General features: G+C 41.0%; 1 protein-coding gene across 1 annotated transcript in view; it reads right to left on the bottom strand.

Moving 5' to 3' along the window:
* Positions 1-16801, bottom strand: part of GIGYF1 (GRB10 interacting GYF protein 1) — a gene marked incomplete in the record, with an annotated part of 2892461 nt that overhangs the window by 182775 nt on the left and 2692885 nt on the right. The window contains 1 exon segment of the mRNA XM_044077309.1: positions 3849-3914. Coding sequence (XP_043933244.1) covers positions 3849-3914 — 66 coding nt within the window.

Genomic DNA, 16801 nt, shown 5'->3' with positions numbered 1-16801 from the left:
TTTTTTTACATGGAAAACCACTACAGCAACAGGGTTTAACATACATTTCCTGATGAAGTCTGAAACTCGAAAGTAAGTCATTTAGTGAAAAGCCAGGACACCAGAAATTTTAGATCAATGGTCTGAAAAATACAAGCCAAAAAATCTGTGCATTCTGCGAAAAATTGCACTGTAGAGAGGTATGCTGCTCGCAACACACATCCGCACATGGCCCACCCCAGGTAAAGGAACTGCCAGTGGATGGCACTCTCGTATGCTTCAGCAACAATTCATCAATGGGTCAAAGGGAAATTACACCATTTCTGCACTTTTAATCTTCACACCGGAATACTCTACCACCCATCCAGAGCAAGCCACTCACAGCTCATTATCCCAGAGCTGCAGAAGGCAAGACAGGAAAATAAAACAAACACCAGACTGTGAAGGCACTGTAGGGACAAAGAATATTTGCATTCTCAGTCACAGACAGACCGAGAAATCCCTATTGAGAAACAGAAATTTTCCACCACAGTCACAACCGGACAAAAAAAACATCAAGCAAGTGAAACCTGACAACCCGCAGCCAAAGGGCACCAGCCCTGAGACTGTCATTATCAAGCACCAACCATGAGCCAGAAATACAAGAATAACCAATGAAACCATGAGCTACAGCTCAGAGATCAAGAGGGAGGAAGGGACCATCAAAAAAGAAAAAAATTAGATAAAAGAGAAAAAAAATAGAAAAATTAAACTCCTTACAGTTCAATATGTAGGAATCTTCTGTCTTTCCACTTCTGGCAGCAAACGAGATCTGAGGGGTTAGAGGTAGCGTGGTACATTATGGGACGAAGGAGGATCCCAAGTCTAGGATACAAAGTCTGGAAAATGTGGCTGAGTCGGACGAGAGTACGTCCTTAACCCATCAGTGAGGAAGAATGAAAAGGACATCAGATCATGGAATTTAACAAGCAACTGTGGGTAAACAACCAAGAGACAAACTAACGTAACCTCTGACAGACACTAATGTAACATTAATGCATATCACTGCCTAACACATCCTTAGCTATACTTCTCACAAGAAAGAATACTGTTAAATAATCAGCTTTCACAGAAGAGAAACATTAGTGGATGTAGTTGGAAACATTTTTTATATCTAATAAGGACTGTATGTAAAAGAACTAAATGCAGAAGAGACTTGGCAAAGCTGACAAAACAGAATTACAAACAGCTAAATCATTGATAATATAAAAGCATATTCTGTAGTCCAACTCATTCTAGAGGAAATATTTACTTACTAATCTAACCTATTACGGACTACAACGCTGAAAGTTTTTGCCTTTGAACAAGCAACCTGAAAAGATTGTCAGCTGCCTTGTCTGGAAAGTCTACTGCAGAAAAGCACCTATGGGGTGAGCCAGCACAAGGCCGGTGAATATAAAGAAAAAAAAATCAGTAACAAAAAAAAAAAAAAAAAGAACATAACATAAAAGTTACATAATGTCTTCCAAGTTTAAAGAATAAACTTTCCCTTATAAACAAAAGTAGTCAGACATCATCTTTCTTCAAAAATATCTATGCCAACATGAGGCTGCAGTAATCAAGCTTCTTGCAAGTGATCATGTTAGGACATGAGCTTGACCTTCATATCTAAGAAGCTACTTAGATATTTTATCAATGAAAATATACTGCTGCTGAAAACAAAACAAAAAAAGAGCAACTTTCGCTCAGATTTTGAGTGACTTCCTCATATGTTTAGCCAGATATTTACATATGACAAGCAGTGGGACAGGTGGGTCTATGAGGTTATTTTTGTGAGACAGAGTATTTGTATAAAAGAAAAGAACAGCTGGAATATTTTCCTTCTGGTGGTGCTACTTAAGCACATCTTTCTCTTCCCAAGTCTAATAAGCCAAAGCTGGCAAATCAAAGTGGAAATTTCTTGTAAATGGAGTTTCTAAAACTTGAATTTACACGCTGAGATTGTTAGACTCTTTCCAGGCATACCAATGAAACTACACCAGTCACAGATAGCTACTGAATTAAAAGTGCAATGTCAGTTCTGAAGGCCCACTGAAATAGTTTCCCCCTTTGAAAGCAACTTCTGAATCTGATGATTATGCTTGTCACCATCCGACTTTCTTCACAATTAGAAATAATACACTGTGAAAAGAGGTGCTGAAATTTAAATGGACACTTATTCTCACCTGATCAGAAAAGATCATGACCACTTCCCATGTTATTATTAAGGTTATGGCTGAACAACTCCAGCCTAGTTCAGTCACCATAAAGTAGGATCATTGGAACCAAGGACTTGCAAACCGCGTGCTCATAAAATTTCTTTTGCTTGCCTTCTGCAGTCAATCCCCGCTGGAGAGAAGACCAGCAGTAGCACACACTTAAATTGTACAAAAGTACTTTGGTGACTGAAGAACTTAATTTTCTTCCCGCCCAGACACCTGAAGATCAGACTCCCAAAAATCATAGGTATTTTGGGAATTACAGCTTAATCAGTACCGACACAAGTGCCTAAGTGAACTTAACATTTGGTACTAAATGTTGGTCAGGGCTCCCCCAGCAGCTACAAAAAAATAACTGACTTCCTTTGCTCTTGGGGTCTGTGAAAGAGATGTACCAGCCTCTGCAGAAGACAACATGGAAGTACACATTCAGTCATTTGTTGAACTGGCACCTTAACCTTCTCTAACATCACACATTTCACTTTTTACTTCTTTTAAAAAGACGCAAGTCTTTCTTCAGTAAAAAAAATATGCTGTCATCTACTTATGAATTTCTGTAGTGTTTAAATTTTCTCTAATGTCCACATTCTTAAAAGTTGCAACTCTGACCTAAACAGAATAGGGAGTATGAGTAAAAGCCTTTAGAGGGCATTTGTCTACCACAACATTTACCAAGCAATTTAGTCTCAACTAACAAATGGATGGAAAGAAAAAAAAACTTTTTTGAAAGAAAAAATAATGAAAAGCCACTAAAAGTTAACATACTAGTTTTGCAGTACAATTTTTCTTCAGGTGAATGATAGATGGCAAGAACTAGTGAAGTGAATCTACTACAGTGTGGGATATATAAAGAAATTACAAGCATACCTATGTCAGTGTACTCCAGCAGCAACATATGCTTGCCTCTATGGCAAAGTAAGCCACTGGTTTCGGAATTTCAGGCCATAGAAGACAAAGATAAGGAGTGACATTATCTATACATTAAGATTCTTTTACACTAACTTCCTCGAAGGATACCAAAAAAATTTAAATCTCTAATCATGCAATGACTGCATTTTTACTGTCAGTAAGCCGGGCAACAAGGCTAATCCACCACAATGCTGACCACAAGCTAAAAAGGCCTGTAAACGCTTTAGCTGCCTAGTGAACACTTTAGTCTGACATGAAATTCCATTAAAAGACTAGAAAACTGAGGTGTAAAAAGAAACAAATGAGGTGCAAGGGGTGAGGGTAGAGGTAGGGAATCCACTGTAAAAGTAGAGAGTCAATTCATTCATCTCCTATTATGTTAAGTACCTCACAAAGATGTACTACAATACAGTATCCCTGTCTTCACAGTTAGCTGACTGGGTTGAATAACAAGTTAGGTGAAGGCTCCAAAATACCCAGTGGTGAATGATTTGAGGGAAAATACCTCTGGCCCAGGAACTACACTTTTTAACATTCAACAAAGGTATAAACCAAAATGACTTATTTACTGGTTTTGGAAGCAGTGGAAACATCACAGAAAAATGTAGCAGACACAGCTGCCTTCTTTGTAGCATGGGCTGTGAGATCCTTGAATCTGTTTATCCATTTAGTAGCAACAGAATCCTACGCAACTAGCAAGCCAGCTGGAAAAATTCTGCTTACCCAGTGGGGCTCCCAACTTGTTAAGTGCAAAGGAATCAAAAAGCTGACTTCCTGAAGTCCGCTGACCTGGTAACAAAAGCAGAAATACATACAATAACACTTTTTGTACTCACTCCACCACTCATGAATTTTTTTTTATTCGCAATTCTTTAAAACAAACTTTTCCAGCTGCATAGCCAGAAGAAATAAAAGATGAGTACTCGCCACATCAGCAGATCTGCGAGGAAGTCTTCTGCAGTGGTTATATATGGGCATTTTCTCTTCCACTATCCCCAGCTCAACTCCTTCATCCTTGTGTTAAGGGTGTAGCATCTTCTGGTTGGGTTACCTCAAAGCTTTACTTGTTGAGTTAGGACAGACAACACCAGGCCCCTGCTCAGCTTAGTATGATTGCCATACAATCAGAGTACAATGTACAAGACAAGAAAAAGACAACTCAGGTAAAGTGACACACAGGGATAAAGCCTTGGCTGAGTCCCAGATGAGCGTGGATCAACTTGTCATCTGGGGACCGGAGGAGTCAGCTAGGGAGGGTAGGAGTAAGCTTGACACTGGCTCATCAACCCTGGGAGTCGGAAGCAAACGGCTGGAGACTCTTGATGGGGTGAGAAGACTGCACTAGAGGCACAGGGTCAAGCCACAGTGTCACAGGAGATTATTAGGATTAAGAGCCCTTACAAGTCTAACCAATATAACCTGATCTTACCCAATACATGGTCCCTAGGGGTAAGAAAATGGCATGGATTTATGCTTATTCCTTGAGTATCTTACTGGATGCCCCTGCCCATAAGGGACACAAGCACTACCCCAGATTTGAATTTGCAATTCCCTATCCATTGATCCAAAGTGCACTCAAGAAGGCCAGGGAAGGGCTCTGCTTAATATGAATAGGAAGCCTGTTCCAAAGAAAGTGCAATCTCTGAGATATATATCTGTCTCTCCAGCATGTTTTGTTGGAGTCGCTAAGTTCAGATCCTTACATCGGGTGACCCTTGTGCTGTTTGACTTGCAGCAGCTCCACCAGGGCTGGATTTGCAAGTGCCTTGTAGGTCAGGCATAAGTCACCCCTGAACAGTCGTTAGCAGACAGAGTAAAGGGATAGGGCTTTTAGTCTAGCTGCATAGGACATGTTGTTTATACCATGAATTTCTTTGTGAGGAACCTCTGAGGTCACTCCAGCTGCTATAAGTGCCTAGTCAAGTACATGCCAAATGGCGCACTGTACTCTATTATTGATCTAATGACGACAGAGTACAGCAGGACTATAATTTCCTTGGATATGGGTGCCTTACCCCTACCTATAAGTTCTGTAACACATATTCAAATGTTGGTCAACGTTCAGGCTATGATTTGGGTACTTAGATCTCTCACCTATCAGTCAAGTCTTAGAGGTGTGCTATTGATGTATCATTTTGCAGGGGTATATGACTTCACACACGGTATGATACTGCATTTTTTTTTTTTTTTTTTGCATTTAGTTTTAGGCCATGGTTCTGGAACCAATCATTTGTCTAATCTAAACCCTCCTGAAGGATATCTACATTGCTGGGCAATTCAGTGATTGCCCCTAGCTTGCAGTTGTCAGCAAACTTTGTCATCTAGAGGCCTTCCACATTAGCCTTGACTTCAGGGAAGTACATTCCAAACAGGAGTAGTCCTAGCCCTGAACCCTGTGGCACACCACTAGACTTTTGCTGGATCTGGATTCATCCCCACTTTAACCACGTGTCCTGGAGGCAGCTGTGGGGTGTGCTTACCCTTTATGTAGAAGATACACCTCAGCCTTTTGCACTTTCATATTTAGTGGGTGGTAGGAACATATGAAAAGTGATACAGCCATGCACTACCGGACTGCCTTCTGTGGCGCTGAACTATGTTTCAATAACTGCACAGACATCAGCATTCTCCAGGGCGAGAAGGCTTCCAAGGAGTGCAGTTTCTTCAGACTCCTAGCATTGAGCAGTAACACCTTTAGCTTGCTCTGTGTAGCTTTTGTTACGTTGGAAGGTTTGTCTGCTTGGCAAAGCCTAAAAAAGTCACAATCGATGTGGATAATGTTTTGGCCAATATCCGAAAGCCTAGAGGTGACATGTGAAGACCAACTCTGGCAAAGCAGCGTGGGCTGTCAACCATATCCTCCCAGGCTAACAAGTATTGGACCCCTTTAGAATGGAACTAGTAGCTAAGCCAATTGTTAAAGTCAGTCATTTTCTGCTGGTACTGTGCCCATCATCCATGGAGACGGTAGAATGCTGCTCAATGCTAGGCTCGTACCTGCATGTGACACATATTCTAAGAGCTGAAACACATCAGTTTTCATATAGTCCAAGGAGATGAGTCTCATCATTCATGTAGACAAGGACTGACTGAGTCATACTGGTACTCAGAGGTAAGTGACCTGACTGTTTGCATGATCAGGCAGATCCTGGCTCCTGACAGGCAGCGAGGTGCAACTTTCTCCTTATCCAGTCTGGTAAGAAGGAAGTGTCTCACAATGGAGTCTCGTATGACAAGACTAACAGGTTGTGGATTACTTTGTCTTATGTGGTTGGTAGTTGAGAGACAATGGGATGTGGCTTTATTTGTTGCGATGGGAAATGTCTTGTCTGTGTGCACGTGGAGTCTCTGGGACTGTGCCTGAGAGACCTATGAGGTTTGGGTAAGTGACATGTCAGCATTTCTGCATATGTGGGGACTGTATGTGTGGTCCTTTGTAGGTGCAGTGAGTGATGTGTATGAATTGCTGACAACTTGTTTGTTACTTTTTGTGTCTGTATGTGAGAGTCTAGCCTCCAGTGTCAATGTGTAACTACATCTCTCACATTCTACATTTGTCTGTTTGACAGTTAAGTGGTTGTCAGTGTACATAAGGCAATTGTTACATTGTCTCAGGATGCCCATGTCCACCAAAAGCTGGATGCAGAATAGCCGGAACATGCCCATCCATGGTTGCAGGTCCTAATGTGTACTACAAGAGACAGGAGTGGAGTGTGTTTGTAATCAGCTGAGGGAAGGGTGCTTACTTAATGTAATCTGCAGCTAACCTAATGAGCTATGCTGCCCAGCACCCAAAAAAAGAAGTTGTCTTACCATAACGTTCCACCTGTATTGTCGATCTTCACTTATCCTTGACTGTGGGCTCGGTTCTGTACCTTGGATCGCACTACCATTATTCCATCTTGCGCCTTGCAAAAACTCTCGAGCTCAGCTTTACCTATAATGTTCCACTCAGGATTTCTTCAGATTGAGTTTGCATAAGGTAATGACAAACGGGCAACAAAAGACCAGAGACCATATCTGTATTCTTAAAAGGAAATCCAATCTATGGGGATAGCTCCATTCCACCAAGAAACCCGAAAGGCAGGGGGAAGGAGAGTGGGAATGTCAAGGATAAGTGAAGATCGACCACACAGATGGAATGTTATAGTAAGACAACTTCTTTATCTGTTGTCAATCTTTACTTAATCCTTGACTGTGGGGCAGAGTCTCCAGCTACCTAAATCTTGGGAGGTCTCATGAAAGGTATACTTCTGAGCACCACTGAACCAAATGATGCTCGTCCCCTAGAGACCAGATCCAGCTTGTAATGCATAATAAAGGTATGCGGGGATGCCCAAGTAGCTGCTGCACAGATATCCTCTATAGGAGCTCTAGAATAAAAAACTGCAGAAGTGGCTATTGCTCTTGTAGAATGAGTCTTTACAAAGCCTGATAGTTGCATTTTCCTCTTGTTATAAATGAAGGTTATAAATCCTTAAGCCATTTAGCCAGAGAAACCTTAAAGTCTGGTTTGCCAAGAGTAGTAGGAGAAAAAGAAAATCTGGTCAGATTTTCTGAATTTTTTTGTTCTGTGAAGGTAAAAACATAACTGTCTAGGAACATCTAGCAAATGTAGACAATATTCACCTCTGTTTGAAAATTTGGGAAAAAATATGGGAAATTGTATCGTCTGGTCGATATCTGTTTCAAACTATTTTTGGTAGAAAGGATAGATTAGTTCGCAAGGACACCCTGTATTTATGGAAGGTTAGATAAGGAGGCTTGCAGGATAAGGCTTGTAAGTTCTGATATTCTCCTAGCAGAAGTAATATCAATCAAAAATAAAGTTTTCCAAGATAAATACTTCAAATCGCAATTTGCAGATGACTGAACCGGTGAATATATTATGGACTCTAGCACCAGGTTCAAGTCCAAGGTGTGGAAGGATTGACGTATGGAGGTATGAGCATTAAAGTTCCTTTCAGAAAAGCTTTACAAGGTTTGTGGGACATCAGAGCTGCATCATTTAAACCATTATGAAATTTGGAAATCACAGCCTGATGGACTCGTACAGTCGGGGATGCTCCTGTATCAAAAAGTGATGCTAAGAATTCTAAGACCTTATCAACTGGCACAAAATATGGGTCAATATTATTCTCTGTAGCTCATTTTGAAAATTGTTGCCACTTGCTGTTGTATAACCTCCTAGCCGAACGTTTATGGGAGGCTAGAAAAACTTGTTGAACTGGGGCAGTGAGACTAGCATGCCTGGCAATCACTGGAACTGGAGGAGCCACGCAGTGAGTTTGAGATTCTGAAGATTCGGATGAACGAGTCCCTCTGGACGGGACAAAAGATCTGCAACTGAGTCCAGGGTCCAAGGTTTCCGAATCAGATGAGGCCAAAGAAAAAAAAGGGGAACCATATCTGTCGAGGCCAGAAGGGAGCAATGAGAATTATCCTGTTCTTCGAGCTGCTGGCTTTCTTCAGAAACTGGGAAATAAGAGGTATCAAGGGAAAGGCATACAAGCAAACCGCAGGGCCAATCGTGAAGGACAGCATCTCTCGATGACTCCCCCGGTGGGGGGAATAGGGCAAAGTAGCTGCTTCATTTGTTGTTCAGGGGGGATGCAAAGAGATCGCAACAGGGCTGCCCCATTGGTGGAATATCCTTTCAGTCACCAAAAGATTGAGAGACCACTTCCGAGGCATTAGGATGCTTCTGCTCTATTTGTCTTCAGTCATGTTGGAGCTCCCCGGAATGTGCATGACAATTAAAAAGCTGTTGGATAAAATTGCCCATTGCCATACCCCAGAGTGCTTCTAGACAAAGAGAGCAAGACCTGGACCGCCCTTGCTTGTTGATGTACCAAACAACTGATATTTTGTCTGCTTGGATAGCAATCATTCCCAAGGGTAGGCTTTCTTGGAATGCTTGCAATGCCAAGAGCACTGCCCTCTTCTCTAGAACACTAATGTGCAAATTGGCCTCTAACTGGGACCAAGTGCCTTGGACTGTTTACAAGATAATGCCCCCACAATCTGGGATGCATCCGTGGTCACTATGACTTGGGGTTGAGGAGGGACAAAGGGTTGGCCCGACAAAATTTCGTTGGAGTGAAGCCACCAATGCAAGTCTTTCTTGCATAAATTGGTGATTAACACCTGATGGGACATTGGCTGATTCAGTAAAGACCATTGTGACACCAAGAGCCATTGTAGGATTTGCATGTGAAATCTTGCAAGGAAAACTAAAGTGATGGTGGCTGCCATTGATCATAGTTTGTAACAATCTTGCAGTCACTTTTTTGCTGTGAATAACTTGTCTGCTTTGCGATTTTATTCTTTGAAGTCTCTCTGGGGGAACAGACTCGCTACTGGTGTTGTGTTTAATACCGCGCCTATAAATTCTAATTGGTTTGTTGGCTCTAGATGGGATTTTTTGTAGTTTATATTGATCCCCAGTGAGGAGCAAGCCTGAAGAACGTAGTTTCTTGCCCTCAACAGTAGATGCCTGGTGGGTGTGTTAATCAGCCAGTTGTCCAGGTGTGGAAACATAGGGAATCCTTGCAGTCTGAAGTGAGCTGCTACCACTGTTATGTACTTGGTAAACACCCTTGGGGCTGTAGTGAGACCAAAGGTCTGGGCTTTGAACGGATGACGACCGTCTCTCAGACGGAACAGCAGGAACCTTCTGGACCACTTGTTCATTTTTATGTGAAAATACGCATCCTGTAGATCTACTGAGCACATCCAATCATCTTTTCCTAAGAACGAAGTATAGACTGAACCGTAACCATCCAGAATTTGGTTTGTTGAACTGACTTGTTCAACAGACTGAGCTCCAAAATCAGTCTCCAGTCCCCTGTTTTCTTTGGCACTAAAGAATCTTGAGTAAACTCCGGATTCTATTTGGTCTGGTGGGACTGCTTGGATTACTTTTGTCGAGCAGTTTTTGAATTTCTAAGAATGCAGCATCCCTGAGACTGGGTGGGACCGTCTGGGATTCGTTTTGGTTGTCTGGGTTCTTTTGAAAAAGGGATATTGTAACTCCTGGTTATAATCCTCTGTACCCAATTGTCTGTTGTTATATCTAGCCAGGCAGATAGGTGCAGGGATACTCGTCCCCCGACTTCCTCCACAGGATGGCAATCGGGCCTCCAATCAGGAGCACTGGTAAGAGTTACCAGGAAACGAATCCCTGGAATCCTGATTTTGCAGGCCACCTCTCTGCCTTGTGTACATCTTCCATTACAACTCCCCCCTCTGCCCTGGGGGGAGTTGCTGCTGCACAAGTCCTGGAAAGGTCCTTGGGACTTTTTGAACCATAGCTTCCCACTCCTCTGGTTCCTGCAGTAAGACCACTGAGGAGTGGAAAAGCGTATGCCCACGGCAGAAAGGGTCTTTCCATTCTTCTCACATCAGGTGAGGGTCTCTATGACTTTGGGACCAAAAAGGAATGTTGTCAAAAGGAGCAGTGATGAAAGAAGACTTGAATGGCTCCAGAAATTCACATAAGCGCATCCAGATGAGTCTCCTCATGGCTACGCCAGAACCCGCTGCCCTAGTTTTCTCTTTGGCTGCAAGTGCAATAAGCCTCAAGGACAAATTAAATATTGATTCAAGGGTTGCCATCTAGGAGGCTATTTTACCCTGCACCCCTCAGCTATGGCTCTTGTCATGTCTTGTATCTGATAGCTCCTTTATCAGATCCCACTGGAGTCTCGTAAAATGTGCCATGAAGTTCAAGGACCTGAGCTCAAAGGTCAATGATGCATATACGCGCTTCCCGAATCGGTCATCCTAGACTTTGTTAGGAGGATGGATAGTAGGACTTTCATCAGCAAGTTCCTTTTTGGTGGTTGCTGCAACCACCATGGCATCTACTAGTACACTTTAGCCCAATGATGGTGATCCTCAGGAGCTGACTAAATGCGGTCTGGTCTCTTGGAGTTTGGCTCAATGAAATCTGGTATCTTCCAAGCCCGCTGCGCAATCCATTTAATTAGACTATCAGCGGGGGAACAGATCCAAGAGGTAGATGGTTGGGCACGAAAATCCTGCAGGTATACAGATTCCTCCGAGGAAGGCTGATGGGAAGTCCGGCCACCCCACTGTTTCAGGATTTCTAATATGTCTCCAAATGAGGGAATCCAAATGCTTCCTCTTGCACTTCCTCCTCGGTAGGGTGGGCCAAGGAGTTGTCTGAAGATGACAACCACTGCACTGTGGTTGAATCCTGAGGTTTCTGTGCCAGCTATCCCAAGGCAGAGGCTGGAGGTAGCTCTGGGCAAAGGGAAGGACAGAGATGCTGGCCCGACAAGAATGATACCGACTGTGAGCCCGCAGTGGACAAGGCACTCTCCATAGCCTGGAAAGCATGCCCCCTGGTAGAAGAGTACGATCCCAGAACAGAAGTAGACTCCCTTGGAACAGTGGTCCCCTCCCGCATCAAGGAAGCCACTTCTGACACAGGAGTTGAACCACGGTCCCTGGAACAGACAAGCGAAACTTTGACCAGAGAGGTCTCCGGATCTGACTGAACCGAAGAGCTCAGGGTAGTTATCAATGCCAGAGATGAAGATGTGATTGGCACTGACACAGTCAAAACCAGGACTGTTGGAGCTGGGAACTCCAATGGCTCAACTGGGAGTCAGAAGAACAACAAAAACATGGGAAGAGATGGGTAAGATTCCAGAGCCAGGAAGACTAGGAACTGACAAATAGTTAATCCCCTCGCCACCAGGAGCTGGTCCACCAGCCTCAAAACACCAGACTCCATGAGGCTCTTGGTGGAATGGACCGAAGAGAGAGTGTGAACGAGGCTTTTCCAAGAAAGGGCTTGGAATTCGGTCTGAAAAAGTGTCTATAGATGGAGAGTATTTTGTTTGGGACCTGTCTGTAAAGGAAAACTCCTTTGGTTCCGAAACAGGTGGAACCAAGGAGTGAAGAGGCACCAAAGTCATTGTGTCTGTAATAAGAGTTGGTGCCGAAATAGTTGGTACACAAACTGGCACCGATGGCACTGAGGGTTAAGCAATTTCCCATTAGGTTCCACTGAAACTATGGGAACCAGGGAAGTTTTGGTCATCTTAGTCGGTGGTGCCGATGAGACTGTCAGAACCGACCGGCTACTCTTCTTAGATCCTTCATGAAGAAGGGGAGCTAATATCAGTTTTAGATTTAGATGAAGCAGAAATGGTCTCATCAAAATCAGATTTAATAAAGCCCTTTAAGATCAACTTATTTTTTTTTTTCACAAGGGCCCGGTGATATGACAAATAGCACAGTCTTCTTGAAGGTGCACCAGGCCCAAGCAGTAGACACAAAGAATGTCAGTTTGAATTTGGCAATTTCCTCTCACTTCTGGCATCTTTTGAAGCCAGAAATACCCCTAGCCTTGTCTGCCATAACAAAGGAAACACAGGTATACACACACACACACACACACACACACACACACACAAACACACACAAACACACACACACACACAAACACACACACACACACACAAAACGAAATACGAGTTTAAGATTTTTTTTTTTGTAACGGGAGTCAGAAGAAAGTACCAACAAGGGTACTGAAGGTTTACTATAACAGTAAATAGTAACAGTTGGTAGAAGAGAGTACCAACAATGGAACGCAAGGTTTACCGTTTAGATTGAAAAAGGAAGGAACCTAAAATGGAGCAGGGTAAGCAAAACAGATATAGAGAAGTAACTAATAAACATTTTGAAAGAAAAACAGTTACAGTTTTAAGAAATGACTTCACTCGACAGCTGACAGGAAAAAAATGCTTCTGGCACTAAAAGCAGCCAAGATTTAAGGTAATCCTGACAGGAGCATTATGGGATAAAGCTGAGCTTGAGAGTTTTTGGAAGGCATAAGTTGCAATAATGGCAGAGTTGGTTCCGAGATAAGTAACCGATCCCACAGTCAAGGATTAAGTGAAGACTGACAACATACTTAATGTTTCTTGGCTGGAACAGTGTTTGGGGGATATAAATGAAAAGCTTTCCAGTCGTGAAAACATTTACTGGAAAAAAAAAATTAAAACTAGAGACAGACTTGCGAGATTAAGAAAGTGGTAAAGCCTTCCTGTAGAGATCCAGTCGTAAGAGACATTAGTCGAGTGTACATTTCTGGCATCAGGAAGTGAATCAGGGTCAATGTGGCGCATAGTGTGCCTCTTTGGAGGTTACAGAAGGCTCCACAGATTAGGAAAGTGATGAAGCATTGTATCCTCCACTTCCTCCAGCTCAAGACTCAAGATATATGCAAGAAACGTTTCAGAGAGAAAAGAACATCAGGTAATGGCAGAAATGAGGAAGAGCATATTACGAACATGGGAATGTCACTTCAAGAGAAGGACAGTATCAACAGCGAGATAGGAAAACCAGATAGCACTGACCTAATAACTGTAAACTCTACGACTGAGGGGAAGAAAGGGACCGTCTTGGGTTAGTTGTTAATCTTTCAGGTAATGTACTTAGTGGTTTACAAATGTCTGTGTTACACTGTGACTTGAAATTCATTCCAACCCCTTTACCTAGGTTATATATACTTAAAAGTGAAATTTTTCGTTTAGTAAGGAAGTTGCATTTGACTGATTTTTTTCTAATAATTTTGATATGAAAAATGATAATGTCTTGGACAACAGTTCAATAGATGCAACACCTGAAATGGCTGAAAGTTTAGATGGTACCTTTTATTCATGTGCACCTAGTACAGAAGAAATTACATGGCTTACTGTCAGATACCAATTGTACAGCACGCAAAAGTAGTTTCATACCCCCTTTTAAACATGGAGCGCAACAATTCTTGGCTATGGTAAATTTTGCTACAGAATCAGCTTTTTTTTATTTCATTAAAAACAGAAATGAAATTCAATACAATTTGACTAAAATGGAGTGGACAGCATTACAGGACCTTGGAAGGCAAGAAGAATTAATTTTTAAACCTTCAGACAAAGGTAATAAAATTGCAGTAATACATTATTCACAATACCTAAAATGTGCTATAAGCTTCTTAGTGACAAATGTGTATAAGCTAGTTACTATACTAGAGTATAAATATGCTTTGACAGAATTTCAAGAACTGCTTAATAAAAGGTCATAGGGTGGGCTATTTATTCACAAAAAAGTACCAGGGCACAGTTTTACAGTTGAAACAGGCACGGTAAAACAGAACAAATACATACGAACTTTAAGATAAAATAAAAACTTAATGGAAAACTTAAGCGCTTTCATCCTGAAGTATAGAACTTCTTCAGAAGTAATTAATAAAACAATTCAAGTTTAAATAACCTGCCAAGGAGGTCACATAACATCAAACACCATAAAAAATTTAAAAGAAATATACACATTAATATAACCCCCACTTTTAAGTAAATACAATGGGCAACCATATAAAACAAGTTACAAAAATCTAGTGTTATAACTAGTCTATTAAAAATGAAAGAATTATAGTCATAAACAAATGTACAAAATCTACCTTTCAAGAACTTTTAGTTTTAACAAACATGCTATTGAACAGTGCTCATTCAATCCTAAACCATTAAAAGCATTAAGGTAGAGTTGCCAGTATAATTCTCTTACTTTTAACCAAAGTCAAGTAAAAGCAAACTTTGTCATTCAGAAATCACACAAGTGTAAAAACTGAACGAAATTCCTGGTCTCTGGACTCAATGTGCAGACAACATATTGACTATTTTCACAGACATTTGCATATACAACACCTAGCTATTACATCACGGACATGCAGGTAGACTAATACTACACATAATGAGAAGCATTTTAGCACTTTTCGCAGTAAACACGAACTTGCATGAGACTTCAGTATTGCACAGGAACGTGGTTAAGACATTGCACTGACCCTTGTACGGAGAGACATTTAAGTATTGCACTGTGAACATTAGTGTATTGCACTAGGGTTAATTTACAAATTTGTAACATGTACTGCACTGATAGAAGAGATATTTTACTGCATTGCTACTGCTCTAGTATTGCACCAAATATTAGATGAGACTGGTAACCAGGTTAATGTACAATATGAGACAAGCTACTACAGTTTCTACTGAACCAGATGGCCATCATGGAGCATAGTTGTTACTAGAGTTCAGCTGCCTAAGAGTGTAATTTCCACCCCTACTATTAGGTATGATTTGCTCAAGGGCAAAAAACTTAAAATGATGGTCCGGGTTAGTTATAATGTGTTTTTCTAAAGCATTGGTGTTCTTGCTTTTCCTTATGTCATAAATATGTTCATATATACATAGTTTAAAAACCTGCTCTGTTTTCCCAAAATAACATGCCCTGCGCAGCTGACATAATGCAGCATACAACACGTTTCTGGAAAGGCAATTATAATTGTAAATATAGGTTCTAAGCTGGGGAGGGTCCTAGTATTGTGTACCGAAGGGGTGGATGTCTAGGTTAACAGGTATGACTAAATGTTTTTTTTGTCATTATTACAAGTATGTCACGGTTGGTGTGGAATTTATCTTGAATGGTATTACTGATTAAAATGACAATTATAACTGTCTGTTGAAAAATGTGGTGTATGCTACATTATGTCAAATATGCAGGGCATATTAGGTTGGGAAAATGTCTATATGAGCATATTTATGACATTAGGAATAACAAGAACACCAATGCTTTAGCAAAACACATTATGACTAACTCTGACCAACATTTTAAGTTTTTTGTTTTTGAGCAAATAACACCTAATAGTAGGGGTGGAAATTGCACTCTGGTTAGAAGCAAGAGAATTACACTGGCAACTCTACCTTAATGCTTTTAATGGTTTAGGACTGAATGGGCACTGTTCGACATGTTTGTTAAAACTAAAAGCTCTTGAAAGGTAGTCTTTATACAATATTTTTTATGACTTTTTTATGGCTATAATCGTTTGAATTTTAACAGACTAGTTATAATGGGTTGATTTTGTAACTTGTTTTATATTGTTATCTATTGTATTTACTGAAAAAAGGCAGAGAGGGGGCTTTATATTAAAGTGTATAGGATGTTTGATGTCAGACTACCTCCTTGGCGGGTTATTTAAACTTGAATTGTTTATTGTTCATTAGGATGAAAGCGCTTACGTTTTCCATTAAAAGTTTTTATTTTAAAGTTCATATTTATTTGTTCTGTTTCACTGTGCCTATTTCAGCTGTAAAACTGTGCCGTGGTACTTTTTTGTGAACTTTTACTGGTTTTGGGCTTTGCCTTGTTTGTGTTTTGGTTGATGGGCTGTTTATCTAAAAGCAATGCAGAAAAAAAGTTATGCAGTGAAGAATGTGGGATGGCTTTTTTTTATTGTATTCCCAAAATTCACAAGAGCCAGCATGACCCTCCAGGACAGGACGGCCAATAGTATCTGCATGCAACAATTTTTTTTTTTTTTTTTTTTTTTTTTTTACATAACATTGGCTTGTTGCTGCATAGGTATTTAAGTGCAGCTGTAAAATTACCTTCAAATATTAGACACACATTTGGTTTTCTTGGTAAAATATCTGATTTAGAATGGAATAGTGAAATGTAGCGGATTATAGTTGCTCTTAAAAGCTTCTACACTACTACACAATTTTGGTATAGAGGCTTTAAAATTTTCCCTCAGAAACAGCCCAACAGCATAACATATAATAGACTTGGCCTACTGTTGTATGGCATAATTATTTTGAATTTAATAAGAA

The sequence above is a fragment of the Protopterus annectens genome, chromosome 7.part0 (genome assembly GCF_019279795.1).
Source record: "Protopterus annectens isolate FY-2018-M chromosome 7.part0, PAN1.0, whole genome shotgun sequence".
NCBI lineage: Eukaryota > Metazoa > Chordata > Ceratodontiformes > Protopteridae > Protopterus > Protopterus annectens.
Note: the sequence above shows the minus strand (reverse complement) of the source record. Positions and strands in the feature narration are given on the sequence as shown.